This window comes from Drosophila ananassae, chromosome XL (genome assembly GCF_017639315.1).
Source record: "Drosophila ananassae strain 14024-0371.13 chromosome XL, ASM1763931v2, whole genome shotgun sequence".
NCBI classification, from domain to species: Eukaryota; Metazoa; Arthropoda; class Insecta; order Diptera; family Drosophilidae; genus Drosophila; species Drosophila ananassae.
The window spans coordinates 522,151-540,973 of NC_057931.1; the positions used below are offsets into that span (position 1 = coordinate 522,151).

The window sequence follows — 18,823 nt, forward strand, 5'->3', positions numbered from 1 at the left end:
TGTTCTGATTCATAAATGGCATTAAGTTTCGGAATCCGTCGCGAAATAGGTAAAATATCTACTAAAACGTGCATCAAAAATTCATATTTTGAAACAAGAAAAACATTTTAAAACTGGATCCCAATTTTTTCCGTTTTTGAAACGAAAAATGTTCATAACTCAGCTAATACTTGGCACATCATCAAATGGCATACCTTCCCGATCTTAGAACTCCGAGTAGAATCATTCCCAATCAAAATCTGCAAATGAAAATATTGACCCATTTTTCGAAATTTTTCAAAGGGGTACCATCAGGATTTTTTGCAAAAATCAGCGAAAATTTTATTGTCCGATTTCGAAAAACTTTAGATGCAGATCGAACGACATTGAGGTCCTGATTCCAAAATGACTTCCTTTTCCAAGATCGGTTGGGAAATGGCCAAAATATGAGCTTGGCAAGATGCCCAACCGGCGGCCGGCAGCCATCGCAAAAAATCCTGATGGTACCCTTGTCAAAATCGCGAAAATCGGGTCGAAATTTTGTTGCCCGATTTTCAAAATCCTGGGATGCAGTTCGAAGGATATCGGAGTCCTGATCGCAAAATGGCACCCCTTTCTAAAATCCGTTTAGAAATGGCCAAGATATGCGTTTCGAAAGTTGCGCCTTGGCGGCCAAAACGCATAAAAATTTCGAAAAATGGGTCAAAAATTTTTTTTGGCGGATTTTGAGAGAAAACGATGCTACTCGCAGTTCCAAAATCGGGAAGGTATAACGTTTAATGATCTGCCAAGTATTAGCACCGTTATGAACATTTTTCTTTCAAAAACGGAAAAATTTGGGATCCTGTTTTTAAAGCTTTTTCTATTTTTTCAAAAGATGAATTTTTGATGCACGTTTTAGTTGATATTTTAGCCATTTCGCAACGGATTCAAAAGCGGAATACCATTTTCGAAAAATCCCAAAAATGGTTAAAATTTGAATACCAACTTTGATTGGCAATGGTGCTTCTCGGAATTAGAAACTATAAGCTCCATCTCCTTTGGATAGAGATACCCGCCCACAAAACGTTCCATATTCCAGTTCAATCCAAAGCTGTATACATAGTATCCAATCAGTATCCAGCTCCTATATTGTGAATACAATTTGGGCTATATATATGGTTACCTAAAGGAAACCTTACCTTAGAGTAGCATCGCCCAAAAAAGAGCTACTCCCAAAAGCCACCGACTAATTCGTTGGAAAGGTGTGTACTTTAAAGGAATATTTCGTTTATTTATCGAATACATTGAAATGCATACACGAGTTCTTTTCCTCAAACATTTTGTTTGTTTTTTGTATTTTTTTGTTTTGTTTTATCATTATATTACCTTGTATTTGTTTAAATAAATAAGATACATACGTTTAATCATAATAGCAGTATTTATCGTGCAAATTTGATAAGCATAATAATAATTGTTTACGTTTTGCTCGTTTCTTGCAAGTTTTTGTAGCTTTTGTTTTCTTTTACTTCTCATTACGAAATAAGTTTAAATATATGAAAAAAAATATATATATTTCTTGCGTCCTCTTAATCTTTGTGTATAATTTGTCGTTTTTGCATTTTTTTAATTAGCTGCTCTTGCTTATGTGTGTGGGGGGCAGGGTGTGTGTAAGAGAGTGTCCTCTAGCATTAGTTTACTTTTTCTTTAAAGTAAAAAACGATCTGCGCTTTGGTTCGTCCTTTTGTGAGGTGGCGGGCAGGGTCTGGGACCTGCTGGCGGCCACCGCTGCCGAATCGCTCTGGGCCTTCAGGCTGGACACCCACTGGGACATCTCGGTGTCGTCATGGGCCTGCAGTAAGAACTCTGCGCCATTGGAGAGCCTGCGAAGACGGAAGAATTAGTATAAACCTTTCCCAGGACAATGGGTCTCAGGGGAACTCACTTGACTCGCAATACGTGCTTCTTCTTGGTGTAGTCATTGGCAATTTCAATGGAGGCTCCCTGCAGATCGTAGCTGGGCTCGCCGCGGAAGGTCAATTCGGGATTACTCTTGTAACCCTTCTGATCTTTGAAGAACGAAATGCGTCCACCCCGGGCAGCCATGTAAACCTGAAGGAGCAAAGGCCAAAGGGTTAGGTCCACCTACGTCCGAACGTGGAGTGGCTTCTCACTTACCTTATCCCAGGATCGGTTGGAGGCCTTTTTGGTGGTCGAGTCCCACTCGTGCTTCCGTGTCACATAGCCCTCCTGGCCTTCGCCAGCAGATGGTGTAGCTCCTCGTTCTGGGAACAGGAAAAGGCAATTATTAGACCGGCTGTTCAAACCTACGTGCAACTCATAACAACTCCTACTCATAACAACTCATAACTCATAACACAACATAAGATCCACAAACTAAAGCGGCTAACTGCGAATGCTACGAATCGGCACAGGCCCATAGCTGGTGCCGTGTGCCGTGAGTATACCTGTTTGGATCTCGACAACACGCTCGAATTCGACGGCGGTGTCTTTCGCGGCTGCACGGTTCAAGTGGTTAGTAATCCGACGCAAGGGCGATCATAGTTAGGATTGTTTTAGTAAGCATGAGTGAACGACAGAAAATGTGGAGACAAGTTGAGTTTGCTTTCTTGGATTTGGGATTGGGTTTGGGTTTCGGTTTGGGGGATATGACTGGGGCTCAGGCAACAGCCTGGAGGGAGTATTATTCGGAGTGCTTACCGGAGTCGTCGTGCGAAGCTCCAACATCCACGTCGTCGCGCCGCTCAGCCTCTCGTTTGGCCTGTTCCGCCGCCTCAGAGACGGCCTTGGCCTCCTGCTCCTCCTTGATCCTCTGTCTTTCGGCCTCCTCCGCCAGCTCCTGGCGCCTCTTCATTTCCTTAAGCTCAAACTGTAAGCAGGCACAAGTTATGATTAGCATGGTATTCTCTCCAAGAGAAAATCTCCAGGGACACTTACTGTTGTCAAACGCTCAAGAGCACTGAAGCGCTCCTCCTGGGCGGCGGCGGACTTCTCGAAGGCCTCGTGCTTCTTTATCAGGTTCTCCACCTCGTCGATGGTGTGGCCCAGTTCCGAGGAGAGAAGGTAGGGTTCCTGGGCGATCAGCCAGGCCTCGGCCACGGCAGCGTCTCGGGCGAATTGGTAGACCTCCAAGACTAAACGGATAATCGGTTAGGAGGGGGCATTGAAGACACTATGGTGTCGGGTACTCACTCAGCTGGAGGTTCTCCCAGCGCTCCTCCCAGCGGCGGAGCAGGGCGTTGCGGCTGTTGCTCAGCTGCAGGAGGCGGTCCTTAATATCAGAGGAGGCGTAGTGGTTGCGGGTCAGCAGCTCCTTGCCTAGCGAAATGCAGGCCCCGAAGTTGTCCTCCCGGGTGTCTATTTCGGCCTTTAGGCTCTGGTGGTTGTTCATCAGCAGCTCCACGCCGGAGACGTCGCGCGGCTTCTCGGAGGTGTTCATCTGGCGGACGAGGTCCTCCATCCAGATCATCAGGATGCGTACCATGTTGAAGAAGCGGAAGAGGTCGCCGGTGTCGGCCAGCTTCTGTTTGCGAGCGTCGCACATCGCCTGCAGGTTCTCCCAGGCGTGCAGCACCTCCTTCTCGCGGTTGGTGATCTCCTTAGCCTTGTCGCCGGCGTAGGCGTCCTGCAGCTTGGCGGACTCGTCCTGGATCTGCTGCACCTGGGAGTAGAGTGTGGTCAGGTCCTGCTGGAAGTTGTGGTGCTTGCGCTGCAGCGTCGAAACGGAGCCGGCGTCACGGCCCAGCTCGTCGGAGACGCCGTGCTGCTTCTCCAGGATGCGGCCCAGCACATCCTTGCAGTCGTGGAAGAACTTGTGCAGCTCCCGCGAGGCAGCCAGCATCTGGGTGCGGGTCTCGATCAGCTCGAGCAGATCCTGCCACGACTCGTTCAGGTTGTCCTTCCACTCGGCGATCGTGGCCGAGTCGGAGTGTCCGGCTTGGATGAGGTTGTCGGCGATGCCGTTGACCTTTGCCACCCGCTCGCCGCCCACGGCCTCCGTGTCCCGCGCGAACTCGTTGAAGCGCTCCGACAGCAGTGTGACGTGGTCGAAGTCCTGGCCCAGCTCCTGGGAGCCGGCCACCACTTCGCGGTCGGTGATCCACTGCTCCAGGTCGTCCACCTCCCGACTGAGCATGAACAGCTGGAGGGCCTCGTTGAGGCGTGCCCTGCGCTCGCCGGCCAGGTCCTTGAGTCCGGCGTAGAGCTTGTCCAGCTGCGACTGCTTGACGGCCACCGCGTCGCCGGAGGAGATGTCGTCGCCGTTGAACTGGCGCGCCACCTCGCCCAGTTGGCGGATGGTGTTGGCGTAGTCCTCGACGGACTGCTCCAGGTTCTCGTGCTTCTTCATCAGGTTCTGGGCGCTGATCTCGTCCTTGCCGCGGTCCTCCACCATCATGTAGAGCTCCAGCTCGCTCATCCACGACTCGGCCTCCTGGGCGTCGAAGAAGTACTGCTGCACCTTCTCCGACTCGAGCAGGTGCTTGCGCCGGTTCTCGATGGCGTCCTTCAGCTCCTGCCACTTCTGGGTGAGGTCGCTGATCAGGGCCTCGAACTTCTTGGCGTCCTCGTGGCCCTCGTCGATCAGCTTGCGGCCGTTGTTGCAGATGGCATTGATGCGCGGCTCGTGGTTGTCGATCTCGGTGGCCAGCGACTGGTTCTTCTTCTTGAGGACGTGCACGTTAAAGAGGGAGTTGCCGTAGTCCGAGGAGTTGGCCACCGGCAGCTTCTCGTCGATCCAGAGCTTCTCGTCCTCGACGTCGCGGCAGAACTGGAAGGCCTCCTTCTTCTTCTCGAGGGCCTTCTGGCGCTCCAGCAGCGGCGCCTTGATCTTCTCGAAGCGCTCCAGCACGGCGGTCTTCTTCACCACGATCGGCTCTATCTTCTCCTCGGGCACCGTCTTCTGCAGGTACTCGGTCTGCTTGTCGATCTCCTCCACCTGGCGCGCCTTCACCGCCATCTGGGTCTGGATGACCTGCTGCTTCTGCATCAGGATGTTCACCGAGGTGAGGTCATTGGCCGTGTCGCCGCTGACGATCTGCTTCTCCAGGTCGGTGATGTAGGAGTCGATGTCGTCGCAGGTCTGCTGGACGAGCACCTCGCGGTTGGCGTCGAACAGCATGGCGCCCTTCTCCTTGGTATGCACCTCCAGGTCGTCGAACTGCTTGGCCAGCTCCTTCAGCTTCGGCTCGATCACGTCCTTGAACTCGGGCTTCTCCTTCGACAGTTCCTGAGCGGACTTCTCGGCCTCGTACAGGCGCTCCTTGTTGGCGGCTATCTCGGCCTCGAACGCCTGGTGGCGCGTCCACTTCGAGTGGATGGTCTTGGCGCTCCTGTAGGTCTCGTCCTGGGACGTGGCGTACTTCTCCTGCACCCACTCGGCCAGCTCCTCCAGGTCCTGGAGGAACTCGTGCAGCTTCACCTGGTTCTTCAGCTTCTCGTGCTGCTCCAGGGCCCTCTGCCGGTTGTCGTCCCGCCGTCCGGTGATGTTCTCGGCCCGTTTGCCGATCTTGTCCGCGTCGAAGTGGTCCTTCTCCACGAGGGTATCGGCCACTTGGAGCAGCGTGTTGATCTTGTCGTCGTTGGCCTCCATGGTGGTGAGGAAGGCCTCGTGGCGCTTCAGCTGGTTCTCGGCCTGCTCCAGGTTCACCGGGGTGTCGTCCTTGCTGAGGAAGTGCTCCTGCTGGCTGAGCAGCACCTCCGTCTGGCGGGCGTCGCGGTTGAAGAGCTGCTGGTCGAGGCTCTGCGACAGCAGCACCTGCCTGTTCTCCCACATCTGGTGCAGCTCCTCCCAGCCGTCCTTGAGGGCGTTCAGGCGCTCCCGCAGGAACATGTACTGCGGGTCGTCGGAGGTGTTGCCCTCGGATGTCAGTCGCTCGCCGTACTCCATCATGTTCTTGTAGTCCTCGGTGTAGTTGTCGATCTCCTCGCGGATGGACTGGTGCTGGTTGAGCAGCTTCTCGGCCTCTGGCAGCGAGGTGGGCGTGTCCTCGGAGGCCACGTCCGTCTGGGTCTTGGTCAGCCAGGTCTGGAAGTGGTCCAGGTCGCGCAGGAACCGGTGCAGGTCGCCGGCCTCCTCCAGCTTCGAGTCGCGCTCCTTGAGCATCTGGGTGAGCTGTTCCCAGATCAGCTCGATTTGGGCGATGCGCTCGCGGATCAGCTGCGCCTCCTCCGGGTGCTCGTCCTCGATGCTGTTCGCCTCCCGCTCCAGGCTGGAAAGCTTAGCCTGAATGGCGGCTAGGTCGCGGTCCATGCCGCTGAGACGGCGCTGCAGAGTCATCACTCCGGTGAGGTCCATCTCCAGGCTGTCGGTCTCGGTCAGGATGCGCTTCTTGTCCTCGATCCACGAGATAGTCTCGCGGCACTCGATGTAGAAGGTCTGCACGCCGTGGGCAGACTTCAGGTCGTCCATCTTGGCCTCGGCCTTCTCGCGCAGGGCCGACCACTCCTGGTTGAGGTGGTTTTGTCGCTCCAGGATCTCGTCCGAATTGGGGTGCTCCACGTGGAGCAGCTGGCGGGCCAGCTGGTTGACGACGGCCACCCTGGAGGCGTTGGCGTTCATCTCCTTGTCGAAGCCCTCGAAGCGGTGCTTCATGATCTCCACGTCCTCGATGTCCTTGCCCGGCGTCATCGTGTCCAGCATCTTGGTCTTCTCCTTGATCCACTGCTCCACGCCGTCGGCCTCGGACATAAGCTTGTAGAGGCTGAGGGCGTCCAGCAGGCGCTGCTTGCGGAGCTTTGCCAGCTCGGTGAGCTCCTTGTACCGGCTGTCGATCGCCTCCAGCCGCTTGTCCACGTTCGCCTTCTCCGCCTCGTTGAGCTTCAGGGTCTCGGCCTGCTTGTGCAGTGCGTCGATCACCTCGGCATAGTTCTTCAGCTCGTCGGCCACGTCCTTGTGCTTCTTCAGCAGCGACTGCACGTTGGCCTCGTCCCGGCCGACGTCCTCGCTGGAAACGATGCGCAGCGTGTCCAGCATCCAGTTATCCACGTCGTCGGCGTCGGCGAACAGCTGGAAGTACTCGACGGCGTTCTCCAGGCGCTGGCGGCGGTACTTGGTGAGGTCCAGCAGGTGGTCCCACTTGGACAAGATCTCCTTCAAGCGGTCCTTGATGCGGTCGGCTCCGAAGTGGCCTTCGGTGATCAGCTCGGCGCCCACCTTGGCCACGTTCTGCAGCTGGGGGTCATGCGAGGTGATCTCCGACTCGAGGGCCTTGTGCTTGCTGAGCAGCAGGTTGACGGTGGTCAGGTCGTGGCCGATCTCGTCGGTCGACACGATCTGCTCCTTCTCCTTGATCCAGTTCTCCTCGTCGGCGGTGTCCCAATAGAACTGCCAGAGCTTGCGGCTCTCCTCCAGGCGACTCCTGCGCTCCACGGCCAGACGCACGAGTTCTGCGTAGGCGTCCTCCAGCTGCTGGACGCGGGAGACGATGATCTCCGGGTCGCAGGGCTTGTAGGACTCGGGGTCGTCGCTGAGGAACTTCTGCGAGTTCTGCACCACCACCTTGACGCGCTCGCCCAGGATGTTGATGTCGGCCTCGACGAGGGAGTGCTTCTGCAGCAGGTCCTCCACGCCCATCAGGTGCTTGCCGTAGTCGTCGGTCATGAGCAGCTGCTTAATCTCCTCCATGTTGTCCAAGATGTAGAGCATCTCCTGGAAGTTCTGCTGCAGCTGCAGGGAGATCTCCAGGCGCATGCGACGCGCTCGGAGCAGCTCCAGAAGGTATGTCCACAGGCGCATCACGTTGTCCTTGCGCAAAAGTATCCTCTTGACGTCGTGGTACCTCTCGGACTCCAGCTCATCGCACACGGCCACCACCGCTTGGACACGCTCCTCGTACGCGAAAATGTCCGTCTCGATAGCCTCGTGCTTCTTGGCGGCGGCCTCCACGGCAGCCAGATCGAAACCGAAGTTGTCCTGGCTGACGAGGCGCTGGTTCTCGGACAGCCAGGTCTCCCGCATGGAGGCCTTGCGGTCGAAGCGGGCGGCCAGCTGCTCCAGCTTCTCCTGCCGGATGAGCTCCTCGCGCAGCGCCAGCTCGCGCTCGTGCTCGGCCTTCTCGAGGCGCTCCCAGGCCTTGTTGATGTCGGAGATCATCTTGCCCTCCTTGGGGGTGTAGGGCTTCTGGTTGTTGGCCCGCATCTTCGACTGCAGGGTGAAGAGCAGCACCTCCAGGTTGCCCTTCTCCACGAACTTGGGTGGCTTCTCGATCGTCCTGTAGTTGGAGAACTGGGCCAGCTGGCCCTGGACTCCGGCCAGGGAGTTCTCGAACTCGCGCTCGCCGAGCGATTGAATGGTGGTCTCGATCCACTTGAGCAGGTCGCTGGTGAAGTGCTCGTAGTCCTGGATCATCTTGTCGTTCTCCATGGCGATGCCGACCACCTTGCCGATCCTCTTGCCCTGGACCGTCTCCTGCTTGAGCTTGCTGAAGTAGTGGTAGTAGGTGACCACGTAGGTGATGATCGACTTCTCGTCGGGGTGCTCCACGAAGACGTCCTCGGCGTCGAGGAGCTTGGCCAGGCCCAGCTTGTCCTCGGCCACGTCGAAGGCGTTGTTCAGGTTGTGGATGGCGTTCGTCTTCGACAGCTTCTCGAACTGGACCAGGTCCGGACGGTGTTTGTGGATGATGGCGTTGAAGGCCAGGCCGTCGCGCCACGAGGTGGTGAAGTTGCGCACGTTGACGTTGTGGTAGCCGGCGGTCTTCATCTGGCACCACAGCAGCAGGGCGTCCTTGGCCGACTTGGTCTCCTTGTTGTCGACCTCCTCGATGGTGATGTCCTGGATCTGGAAGCGCAGGATGATGGTCCAAATCAGGCCCAGGTTGAGGGAAGCATTGCCGTCGACGATGTCGTGGGAGCCGATGTTCTCCAGGTGAACGCGCTGCTCCCGCAGGAACTGCAGCGCCTTGTCCACGTTCTCCAGGCAGTGGATCCTCATCTTGCCCTTGGTGGGCTTGGGAAGCCTCTCGCCGGACAGCACCTCCAGCAGCTTGATCAGGTGCTTGCCGTCCCGCATGTCCACGTAGAGGTCAGCGATCCGGCAGTTCACCCGGCACAGGTGCGAGTTCACCCACTTGGTGAAGGTCTTTTTCTGGACGCTCTCGCGCTCCTCGGCCAGGGCCTTGATCCTGGAGCGCTCGAACAGCCGGGAGCTGGAGTTGCCCCCGTCGTACTCGTACTCGTCGATGTACTCGTTTCCGGGACCCTGGCTGGGATCCCAGCGAACAATCGAGATGTCCGTCGTCATGGTTTGGTTCTGGTGATAGCTTCTACAGTTTCCACAGTGCTTTCGTTTGTGGGGTCGGGTGTGTGGTGTCCTAGTGTTCTAGTATATAGAGTGAGGTGTCTATATTCGTGTCCTTGGGAGCTCGCCTCTCCGCCTCGTTTCGTTCGGGTTCGTATTGCTTTCCTGCGTTTTCAGTGTATCCCTTGAGTCCAAACCGAATGTGTTGCCTTTAGAAGAGAGTCACTGAAAGCGGTGGGAAAATCGGTTAGATAATTAGGCGAATGATTCACTTGCGAGTGGGGTCGGGGCTGGGGTCGGGGTCGGGGGGCGAGGACCGTGCCTGGGGGGATGGCGTCACCGTCGGCCCGCCCCCGGTCCGATCACAATTGCGGCTTACTTAAACCGATTACATCACGCCCTGCCACTAATAAGCGCAGCGAGGCGGGGAGGGGCTCTTTTGTGCTGTTTCTGTCCACTTCCCCCAGAGCGACGGACCCGTGAAATTGCAGGAAGTTCAATTCACAGACCATCGAAAGTGCGGACATGAAACAAAACCCGGCGTATCGCTTGGAGCGCACTCTGCCCAGCCAGTGTCCAATCACTGGCGAGCAGACTGTTCGAATTAGTTCATCAATTGACGGAGGGGCACTCTCTCCCCCAAAGTGGGTCGACTCAGAAGAGAGTTACAGGGCTGCAGGGCTGCAGGGGTCAAGTACCTATCACAATACTATCTAACTATCTAGAAGGATACCTAGGAGCTAAGGAGAGCTAGGAGTGGGAGGCACAAACTGCTAACTTGACTGCCAACACAACCATGTATCACGGTTCGGGGCTCCTTTGTTCGACCTCTTTTTACGACCGCACTTGTAACCACTCACAGCCCTCCGAGATAAACGAGCTGCCACTTTTATGGGCTTGTTTTTTGCGCTCATCCACAGACACACTGAAGTGCTAGTTGCCTTCATCGACTTGGCCGGCTATCTGAAATCACGACCTATTCAGCGACGGCCCTCGAGGCTCGGGCGCAGATCCCCCAGACTCGGATTCACATGCACATTCGCACCTGCCGGGCTTTTCGCACCTCGGCGAGCTTCTGGGCTGCAGTGAAAAGGGCAGAAAGCCGAGTACTTAGCACCACTTTCCGCCGCACTTTCTCCGCCCGCTCCGGCTCTCGCCTTGGCTTTCACATTTCAGTTATTGGGCAGTGCACTCTTCCGGCGGGCCTAGGCCAAGCCAGAAGCTGTGTGCCGGGGCGGGTGGGGGAGTGGGCCTGGGTTTGTGGGCCAATGTCCTCTGACCTTTATTCCCCTTTCGCACGCAGGCTCCTCGGCAGGCACTCCCCGGCCGGAGGTATCGGAAAGAAGGTCAACCCCTTCGACAAGCAGTCCTTACTGCTAAGCTGCGGACTGTCCAAGCTCTGCCAGCGCCGCTGATTTCATCCGCACTAATTCCAGCAACAACAACGACGGCCCGCCGTGAATTGTTAAAACAAACAAGCAGAAAATCAGCACACACTCTCGCCCGCAACACAAACACGCACTCGCGCTCGCACTGCGACAGAGCCGGAGCCGAAGCCGTAGCCGGAGATGGGGGACAGCAGCTTCTATCTATTACGTAATATTTTTAATTTTAATAAAACGAAGCTTGGAACTGCGGCTGCAGGCCGGGGGCGAGAGCGAGAGCGAGCAAAAACAAAAGCGGCCACGCACAAGTGGAGCGAGCGAGAGCGGGCCAGCCTGTGTATCTGGGTATCTGAGTATCTGAGTATCTGAGAAGCCGAGTATCTGAAGGTGGTGCAGTCGGTGAGAGCGAAAACAGTGGTGTGCTTGGGCATGGGGGTGGGGATGCGAGCCAGGGTTGTTTTCCAACTCCAACTGCATAACTCCGACTCGACTCGGCTCCGGAGCGAAAAGCGACTGGGATTTTCGAATGGCACACTTTCGAGGGGCGATGATCATGCTGTGGCTCGGAAAAGCGAGCGGACGAGCGAGTTTGGGGATGGGTGTGGGGAAAAGTATGTTGTGCGATGAACTCATAATCGAGTGGGCCGGAGAGCCCGGCGAGAGAGCGAGCGGGCGTGGAGTCCCGTACGTGCCGTGGTAGTGGTAGCTGCGGTTGGGCAATTGAGAGTTCAATTAAGCAGGCCAAGAGTTCAACTCGAGTTGGAAACTTGGAAACTCAATGCGAGTGGTTGGTGGCTAGGGGCCAGGGGCCAGGGGCGTAGGCAGCTGCCCGAGCCGATCCCCCCTGCGAGCGTAGTCTTCCGAGCAGTTAATTACCTGACCCACCACCAAAGTCAAACTTTGGAAACGTAATTTGTTTTCGGGCCTTATTCTGCTTTTGGAGAAAACCTGTTTTCCTTTTCGTCCAAATTGGTGCGTTCGGCTGGGTCGGGCGGGCTGTGTGCGTGTAGCGCAGTGTAGCAGCGTACTTGCCATAAACAACACGATCCACTAAATATACAAACAACACAACACAACAAAACACAACACAACAAACACAAACAAGCTGCACTTGTGCGGCGGGGAATGGAAGTGTCAGTGGGATTGGGACTGGGACTGACTCTGAAGATTTTCACCCTGCAGTGCATTCATTATTGCCTTTCTTTTCTCACTCTCATCCACTCCGCACGAAAAACTTCAACTCGTGACCTCTCCAAGGGGCTGGGCGGCGGAGGGTGGCCGGGGGAGTGCTTCCTATTTTTACATGGCGTGTGTGACTGTGCCTGTGCCTGCGCCTGTGACTGTGACTGGGCTATGTGGTGTTTGTGCGCTGGCGAGGCAAGGCGAGCACGTAACTGTATTTAAGCCAAATGCATATGATGATGGGTGTATCTATGAGGAAGAAGAGAGCGCGCCCGCCGTCATAAACACTCACACACGGCCACTGGCACTCAGGTTGGCACTCAGGCTGCCCCTGTGTGGGTAAGAGTGTATCTCCGATTAGGCGATTGCCGTTCCGACCATTTCGGTTTTCGGTTTTCAGTTTTCAGTTTTCGTTTTTCGTTTTTATCACCAACCGAACTGACGCAAATGTTACTTAAGGCTTTCTTGGCGCTTCTCTCCGCCTGCGGCAGAGATACGTTCGGCAGAGCGGCCGAGATACAATAGGATCTCTCGGATGCAGATGCAGATGCAGATAGAGATGCAGATGCACTGTTTGTTTTGCTTTTTTCTTTTTTTGCCAATTACTTCTCTTGCTCGCTTTGGGGCGCTGGTCAACGTAAAAAAAAAGCACAAAAAAATAAAACAAATGCGGCGGCACACACGTTCGATTGGGAGTAGTTTCTAGTAATGAGTCTAGCAGCCAACATAGCCGAGCCGAGCCGAGCCACGGCAGAGCAACACCAACACCAACACAAACACGCACTACGCGCTCTCACCGAAAACAGAATGATGTCATCAACGGCAGAGGCAGAGGCAGAGCCCTGGCCGAGACGGTGGCGGGGGCTGGGGCGGAGGCAGCGACGGCGGCAAAATATGAAACATTGGGACAATTTTAATCGATGATGTTTTCTTTACGCATATTATCTACACATATATATCACTCCACTGGGCAGCGCATTCCCGAGATAGGTGTCCCCCATTCTGAGATACATTCGCACTCTCATCCGCTCTTGTGCTGCTTCTTCTTCGCCCCTCCTGAGTTTTTTATAGTGCTAGGTACTTGGGCGTTGGTTGCCGATTTCACAAGCGTTTTTGCGCGAATTGGGGGCTTTGCACAGCGCACTTACCTACTGGATAATTTTGGCTCTCCGCTCGCCCCAATCGATTCATAAAACACAGTTAATTTCATAGATTTAGCACGTTAGTCGAAAGGCTTCGGTCTGGCGGATCTACTGCTTGCGAGAATGGAAAATGTGTATTCAAAACACGACGGTGCAGTGTGACCAGGCGGCGGCAGGGAAAACTCTGCCACCGTATTTTTGAATGCGTAGCCCCAATTGCCCGGCAATCTGGAAGAAATTCAAGAAATAATTATTATTCTTAATGAAATTGCAATCGATGTTATATAAAGCCCCCAAAAATATTTCAATTTGGATATAAAACTTTTAAGTATTTGAAAAATAGGGATGCCGGATCGGTAAAAAAGCCCTGCGCAGTGTGGCCGTTTCAGATATAGTAGAATGCGGGTGGACTCCTTGTCCTGGGGCAGCCACACTTTGGACAAGTTTCGGATACGGATGCGGGGGCCTCTATGATTTTCCAGAGAATCCTGGTCAAAGATAGTTTACGAGGAGTCAAACGGCAAGCGGGAGTGCCCGCCCGCTTGGTCCACCGATAGCCAAGCGAACGAAGCGGATCGCAGGAGCACCGATAAGCTAGAGCAACAAGTTGCGGTTTGGATCCGCAGCCGAATCTGTACAAGATGCCGGTAAAGATGTACGACGTGACGTCGCGCGTGTTCAGCGCCATGCAGAACCTGGACATCACGTTGCTGGCCAGCTACCCGGAGACGGAGATCCGGCCGGTGCTGCCATCGCTGGTCCGGATGAGCCTTCTATCGCCGCTAGACAACACGGAGTCATCGATGGAATCGCGAAAGCAGATCCTGGCCGTCCTCATCGGCATCGAGGTGGTGAACAGCATAGTTTCCTACCTGCAGGTCAACTACCACGAGCTGGAGAACGAGCTCAAGAAGGAGCTGCAAACGCGACAGAAGTCCGTTTACTTCGAGGGCCAACAGCACGAATATGGTCTGCAGTCCGGTATTGCGCTGGGTTTCGAGCGGGCGGACGTGGCCCGGAAGGTGCGTGTGGTGCTCTCAGAGATCTTCAATCTGCAGCAGCAGGTTTCGGAGCAGAAACCGGCTGCCCACTCTGAGATCCTCGACGATGGCATCTACCTAGAGGAAGTGGTGGACATCCTCTGCATAGCCCTGGCCGAGCTGCCCTCTCTGCTGAATATCCTTGAACTGACTGATGCCCTCGTCCATGTGCCGAATGGTCACAGAATTATCTGCGCTTTGGTGGCCAATTTCCCGGACTGCTATCGCGACGTGGTGTCCCACGTGATAGCCAACTGTGATGAGGAGGGCTCCGATGGTAAGTACCGGCTGACCCTGTTGATGGCGCTCAGCGAGATGAACCCCTCCCAGGCGCTGGCCAACCGTTCCATGTGCGTGGAAATGCTGAAGGTGCCTTCATATATGCTTAAGCTGACCCTAAAGCATCCAGAGGACCTGGTAAGTGGATGGCATCTTTCATAAATCGCATAGTACTAGTTCGATTGGTTTCTTCAGACTAAGTTTGACTATTTCTCTCCCTTTCTTTTTCATGTCACTCCCATCCACTTCGAAAGATTGCCTTTCTCACGGGCTTGCTGCTGGGAAACGATCAAAACCTGCGCTCGTGGTTCGCCGTCTACATCCGCTCCAGCCAGAAGCGCAAGGGCGACGCACTTAACCTGGTGCGGGTTGAGCTGCTGCAGAAGGTGATTCAAACGACCAGCAAGGCGACAGAGCTGCGGGACTTCAATTTGCAAGGAGCGGTACTGCTACGCCTCTATTGTGCCCTCCGCGGTATTGGCGGCCTAAAGTTCAACGATGACGAGATAAACGCGCTGTCCCAGCTGGTCACCAGCTGCCCCCAGGCAACGCCCTCGGGCGTGAGATTCGTGACGCTGGCCCTTTGCATGCTCATCGCCTGTCCATCGCTAGTTTCTACCGTTCCTCTGGAGAACAAGGCGGTGGAGTGGCTTACGTGGCTAATTCGCGAGGACGCCTTCTTCTGCAAACGATCTGGGACAAGCTCGTCCCTCGGCGAGATGCTCCTCCTGCTGGCCATCCACTTTCACAGCAACCAGATTTCAGCGATCAGCGAAATGGTCTGCTCCACCCTGGCCATGAAAATACCTATCCGGCCAAATAGCACCAACCGAATTAAGCAGCTCTTTACCCAGGATCTTTTCACGGAACAGGTGGTGGCACTACACGCAGTTCGCGTCCCGGTGACGCCGAATCTGAACGGCACCATTCCCGGCTACTTGCCGGTGCACTGCATACACCAGTTGCTGAAGTCGCGGACTTTCCTAAAGCACAAGGTGCCTATCAAGGCGTGGATCTTCAAGCAGATCTGCAGCTCTGTGCGGCCCGTGCATCCGGTTATGCCCGCCTTGGTGGAGGTGTTTGTAAACACGTTGATCATACCGAATCCCACCGGAAAGGTGAACATTGACCACATGCACCGGCCGTTCACAGAGGCGGAAATTCTGCATGTCTTTCGCACCTCGAAGCTGACGTTTTTTGCCGAGGAGCTGCCCCCAATGGTGGAAAGTGAGGAGCTCTCTTCCATAGAGGTGAGATACAGGCAGCCACGTTCGTTGCTCTGACTATATTAATGGATTTCTTTTTCTCCAGGTAAGCTGCCCACTTACGGCCCAGCTCCTTATGATTTACTACCTGATGCTGTACGAGGACACGCGGCTGATGAACCTGAGCGCCCTGGGCGGGCGTAAGCAGAAGGAGTACTCGAACAATTTCTTGGGCGGACTGCCACTGAAGTATCTGCTGCAGAAGGCGCACCACTACCACCACGACTATCTGTCGTTGTTCCACCCGCTGCTGCGACTTATTATCTCCAACTACCCGCACCTCAGCATGGTCGACGACTGGCTGGAGGAACAAAACCTGGCGGAGGGCAATCCCCCGCTGGTTGTGGTGAGCAAGCGAGAGCTGAAACCGGAGCAACTGGATCAGGCCCTAGGCGCTATTCAATCGAAGCCGCACCTGGCCATTCGGGCATTTAAGCAACTGCTCCAACTACCGCCAGAGTCGCTGGCGCAATATGGCCAAAAGCTTGTGCAGCACATGCCGATGGTGTTTGAGAAGACAGTGCCGCGGTATATCAAAGACCTATACAACGATCTATGGCTGCGCCTGAACGCTGTGCTGCCCACCACCCTGTGGATTATGTCGTTGCGGGCGATCACCAGTAGCTCAGACTCCATCAACAGGCGCTCCTTTGGCAACGAGAGCCTTCTGGAGCCCATGGAAGTGCTAAGGTGGGTTAATCATATAGATCTGTCGCGCCAAACTAATAATGTTTCCTCCCGCAGTTGCCCTCGCCACGTCTTCTGCTCTCCATATCTGCTGATGATTCTGCTGCGCATCCTCAAGGGGAGCCTGGCCGCCTCAAAGACCTATCTCAATGTGCACATGCAGCAGAAACAGGTGCTGGACAAGAACGGCCTGGTGCAGACTGATGCGGATCGGGAGGAGCTAAAGACGACGCTGATTGCCTCGCAGGAGAGTGCCGCCGTTCACATTCTGCTGGAGGTGCTCGAATACAAGGCGAGCAAAGCCCACGACCGGGTTTCACATCTGGAGTTGCGAGAAATCCAGGGCATCATAGGTACCTACGTCCACCAGGCCTTCATTTCAGAGCCCTCGCTGGCGAAACTGGTCCACTTCCAGACGTACCCCAAGTCCGTCATTCCCATGATCGTGGCTAGCGTACCGTCGATGCACATCTGCATTGATTTTGTGCACGAGTTCCTCAATGTAACCGAGATGGACAAGCAGATCTTCACCATTGAGCTCACCTCGCACCTGGTTCTGAACTACTCGATACCCAAGAGCTTGGGAGTCTCAAAGTTCTGCCTGAACGTGATCCAGACCACGTTGTCCCTCCTCACATCCTCAGCCAAGTGCAAGTTCCTTCGGAACATCCTACCGGCCATGGTGCGCTTCGTGGAGACGTTCCCCATCCTAGCGGATGATTGTGTCAACATACTGATGACCACTGGCCGTAGTCTGCACTCTCAATCGTCGCTGGGCGTGACTACCATGCAGATGCCGCTCACGGAGAGCGCCAAGCTCTGTTCGTACCGGGATGCTCAGCTTCACATCACCATGATCGAGGATGCGTTCAAGGCGCTTGTCACGGCTGTCATGCAGAAATCTGAACTGTATTAGTAGGAGGCGACTAATCCTCAGAAATCCCCCACTTATTTTCCCCGCCCTCGGCCTAATATAATATTGTATGTAAAATTCATAAAAAATGACCAAAATAGTTTAAGTAAAAAGCTAATTTCTAAGATAATAAACCTTTAGTAAGCTATTAAAACTTCTTCATTAAATAAATCCATGGTCCTTTTTTACCTAAATATTTGTAGAACGTCCCGAAGGAAATAAAATGTGTCTTGCTCTTTCATAATTTTCATCCCTTGAAAATTCATCATTTACGGTTTTCCCCATTGCTCCACCTTCGGATGACGATAACTTCTTCAATTTACATCCGATCGGGAAAAGGTATACGTTTCTGTAATCAACGATTCCAGTAGCTGAATCCCTCATACAACGCTTTTCTTAAATACCGTTTTCAATTTTTTCTAAATTTTCCAAGGGGTACCCCTTGAAAATTCATCATTTACGGTTTTCCCCATTGCTCCACTTTTGGATGACGATAACTTCTTCAATTTACATTCGATCGGGAAAAGGTATACGTTTCTGTAATCAGGGATTCCAGTAGCTGAATCCCTTATACAACGCTTTTCTTAAATACCGTTTTAAATTTTTTCCAAATTTTCCAAGGGGTGCCCCTTGAAAATTCATCATTTACGGTTTTCCCCATTGCTCCACCTTCGTATGACGACAACTTCTTCAATTTACATCCGATCGGGAAAAGGTATACCTTTCTGTAATCAGGGATTCCAGTAGCTGAATCCCTTATACAACGCTTTTTTTCAATTTTTTCCAAATTTTCCAAGGGGTACCCCTTGAAAATGTATCATTTACGGTTTTCCCCATTGCTCCACCTTCGGATGACGATAACTTCTTCAATTTACATCCGATCGGGAAAAGGTATACGTTTCTGTAATCAGGGATTCCAGTAGCTGAATCCCTCATACAACGCTTTTCTTAAATACCGTTTTCAATTTTTTCCAAATTTTCCAAGGGGTACCCCTTGAAAATGTATCATTTACGGTTTTCCCCATTGCTCCACCTTCGGATGACGATAACTTCTTCAATTTACATCCGATCGGGAAAAGGTATACGTTTCTGTAATCAGGGATTCCAGTAGCTGAATCCCTCATACAACGCTTTTCTTAAATACCGTTTTCAATTTTTTTCAAATTTTCCAAGGGGTACCCCTTGAAAATTCATCATTTACGGTTTTCCCCATTGCTCCACCTTCGGATGACGATAACTTCTTCAATTTACATCCGATCGGGAAAAGGTATACGTTTCTGTAATCAGGGATTCCAGTAGCTGAATCCCTCATACAACGTTTTTCTTAAATACCGTTTTCAATTTTTTTCAAATTTTCCATGGGGTACCCCTTGAAAATTCATCATTTACGGTTTTCCCCATTGCTCCACCTTCGGATGACGATAACTTCTTCAATTTACATCCGATCGGGAAAAGGTATACGTTTCTGTAATCAGGGATTCCAGTAGCTGAATCCCTCATACAACGCTTTTCTTAAATACCGTTTTCAATTTTTTCCAAATTTTCCAAGGGGTACCCCTTGAAAATTCATCATTTACGGTTTTCTCCATTGCTCCACCTTCGGATGCCGATAACTTCTTCAATTTACATCCGATCGGGAAAAGGTATACGTTTCTGTAATCAGGGATTCCAGTAGCTGAATCCCTCATACAACGCTTTTCTTAAATACCGTTT

The 18,823-nt window shown here is 53.4% G+C and overlaps 2 protein-coding genes across 7 annotated transcripts; one reads left to right on the forward strand and one right to left on the reverse strand.

Annotated features, from left to right (window-relative positions):
• Positions 1 to 1,226: 1,226 nt before the first annotated feature.
• Positions 1,227 to 13,115, reverse strand: LOC6503804 (spectrin beta chain). Of its 6 annotated transcripts, none has more exons than XM_032452714.2 (8): positions 12,937 to 13,115; positions 3,172 to 9,442; positions 2,917 to 3,113; positions 2,680 to 2,848; positions 2,427 to 2,477; positions 2,137 to 2,243; positions 1,904 to 2,070; positions 1,227 to 1,841 (listed from the first exon to the last, which is right to left on the reverse strand). In XM_032452714.2, exons 2-8 carry the CDS (start codon positions 9,218 to 9,220, stop codon positions 1,655 to 1,657), a joined length of 6,927 nt encoding a protein of 2,308 aa, XP_032308605.1. In that variant the 5' UTR covers positions 9,221 to 9,442; positions 12,937 to 13,115; the 3' UTR covers positions 1,227 to 1,654. The 6 variants fall into 6 exon arrangements, with proteins under 6 accessions (XP_032308605.1, XP_014761085.1, XP_032308609.1 ...); XM_014905599.3 differs by having other exon boundaries at positions 12,933 to 13,115; XM_032452718.2 differs by lacking the exon at positions 12,937 to 13,115 and adding an exon at positions 12,391 to 12,415.
• A 202-nt stretch (positions 13,116 to 13,317) lies between these two features.
• LOC6503849 (integrator complex subunit 2) lies at positions 13,318 to 17,354 on the forward strand. The gene is made up of 4 exons (XM_001963677.4): positions 13,318 to 14,383; positions 14,500 to 15,495; positions 15,557 to 16,200; positions 16,255 to 17,354. Exons 1-4 carry the CDS (start codon positions 13,568 to 13,570, stop codon positions 17,111 to 17,113), a joined length of 3,315 nt encoding a protein of 1,104 aa, XP_001963713.1. The 5' UTR covers positions 13,318 to 13,567; the 3' UTR covers positions 17,114 to 17,354.
• Positions 17,355 to 18,823: the final 1,469 nt, after the last annotated feature.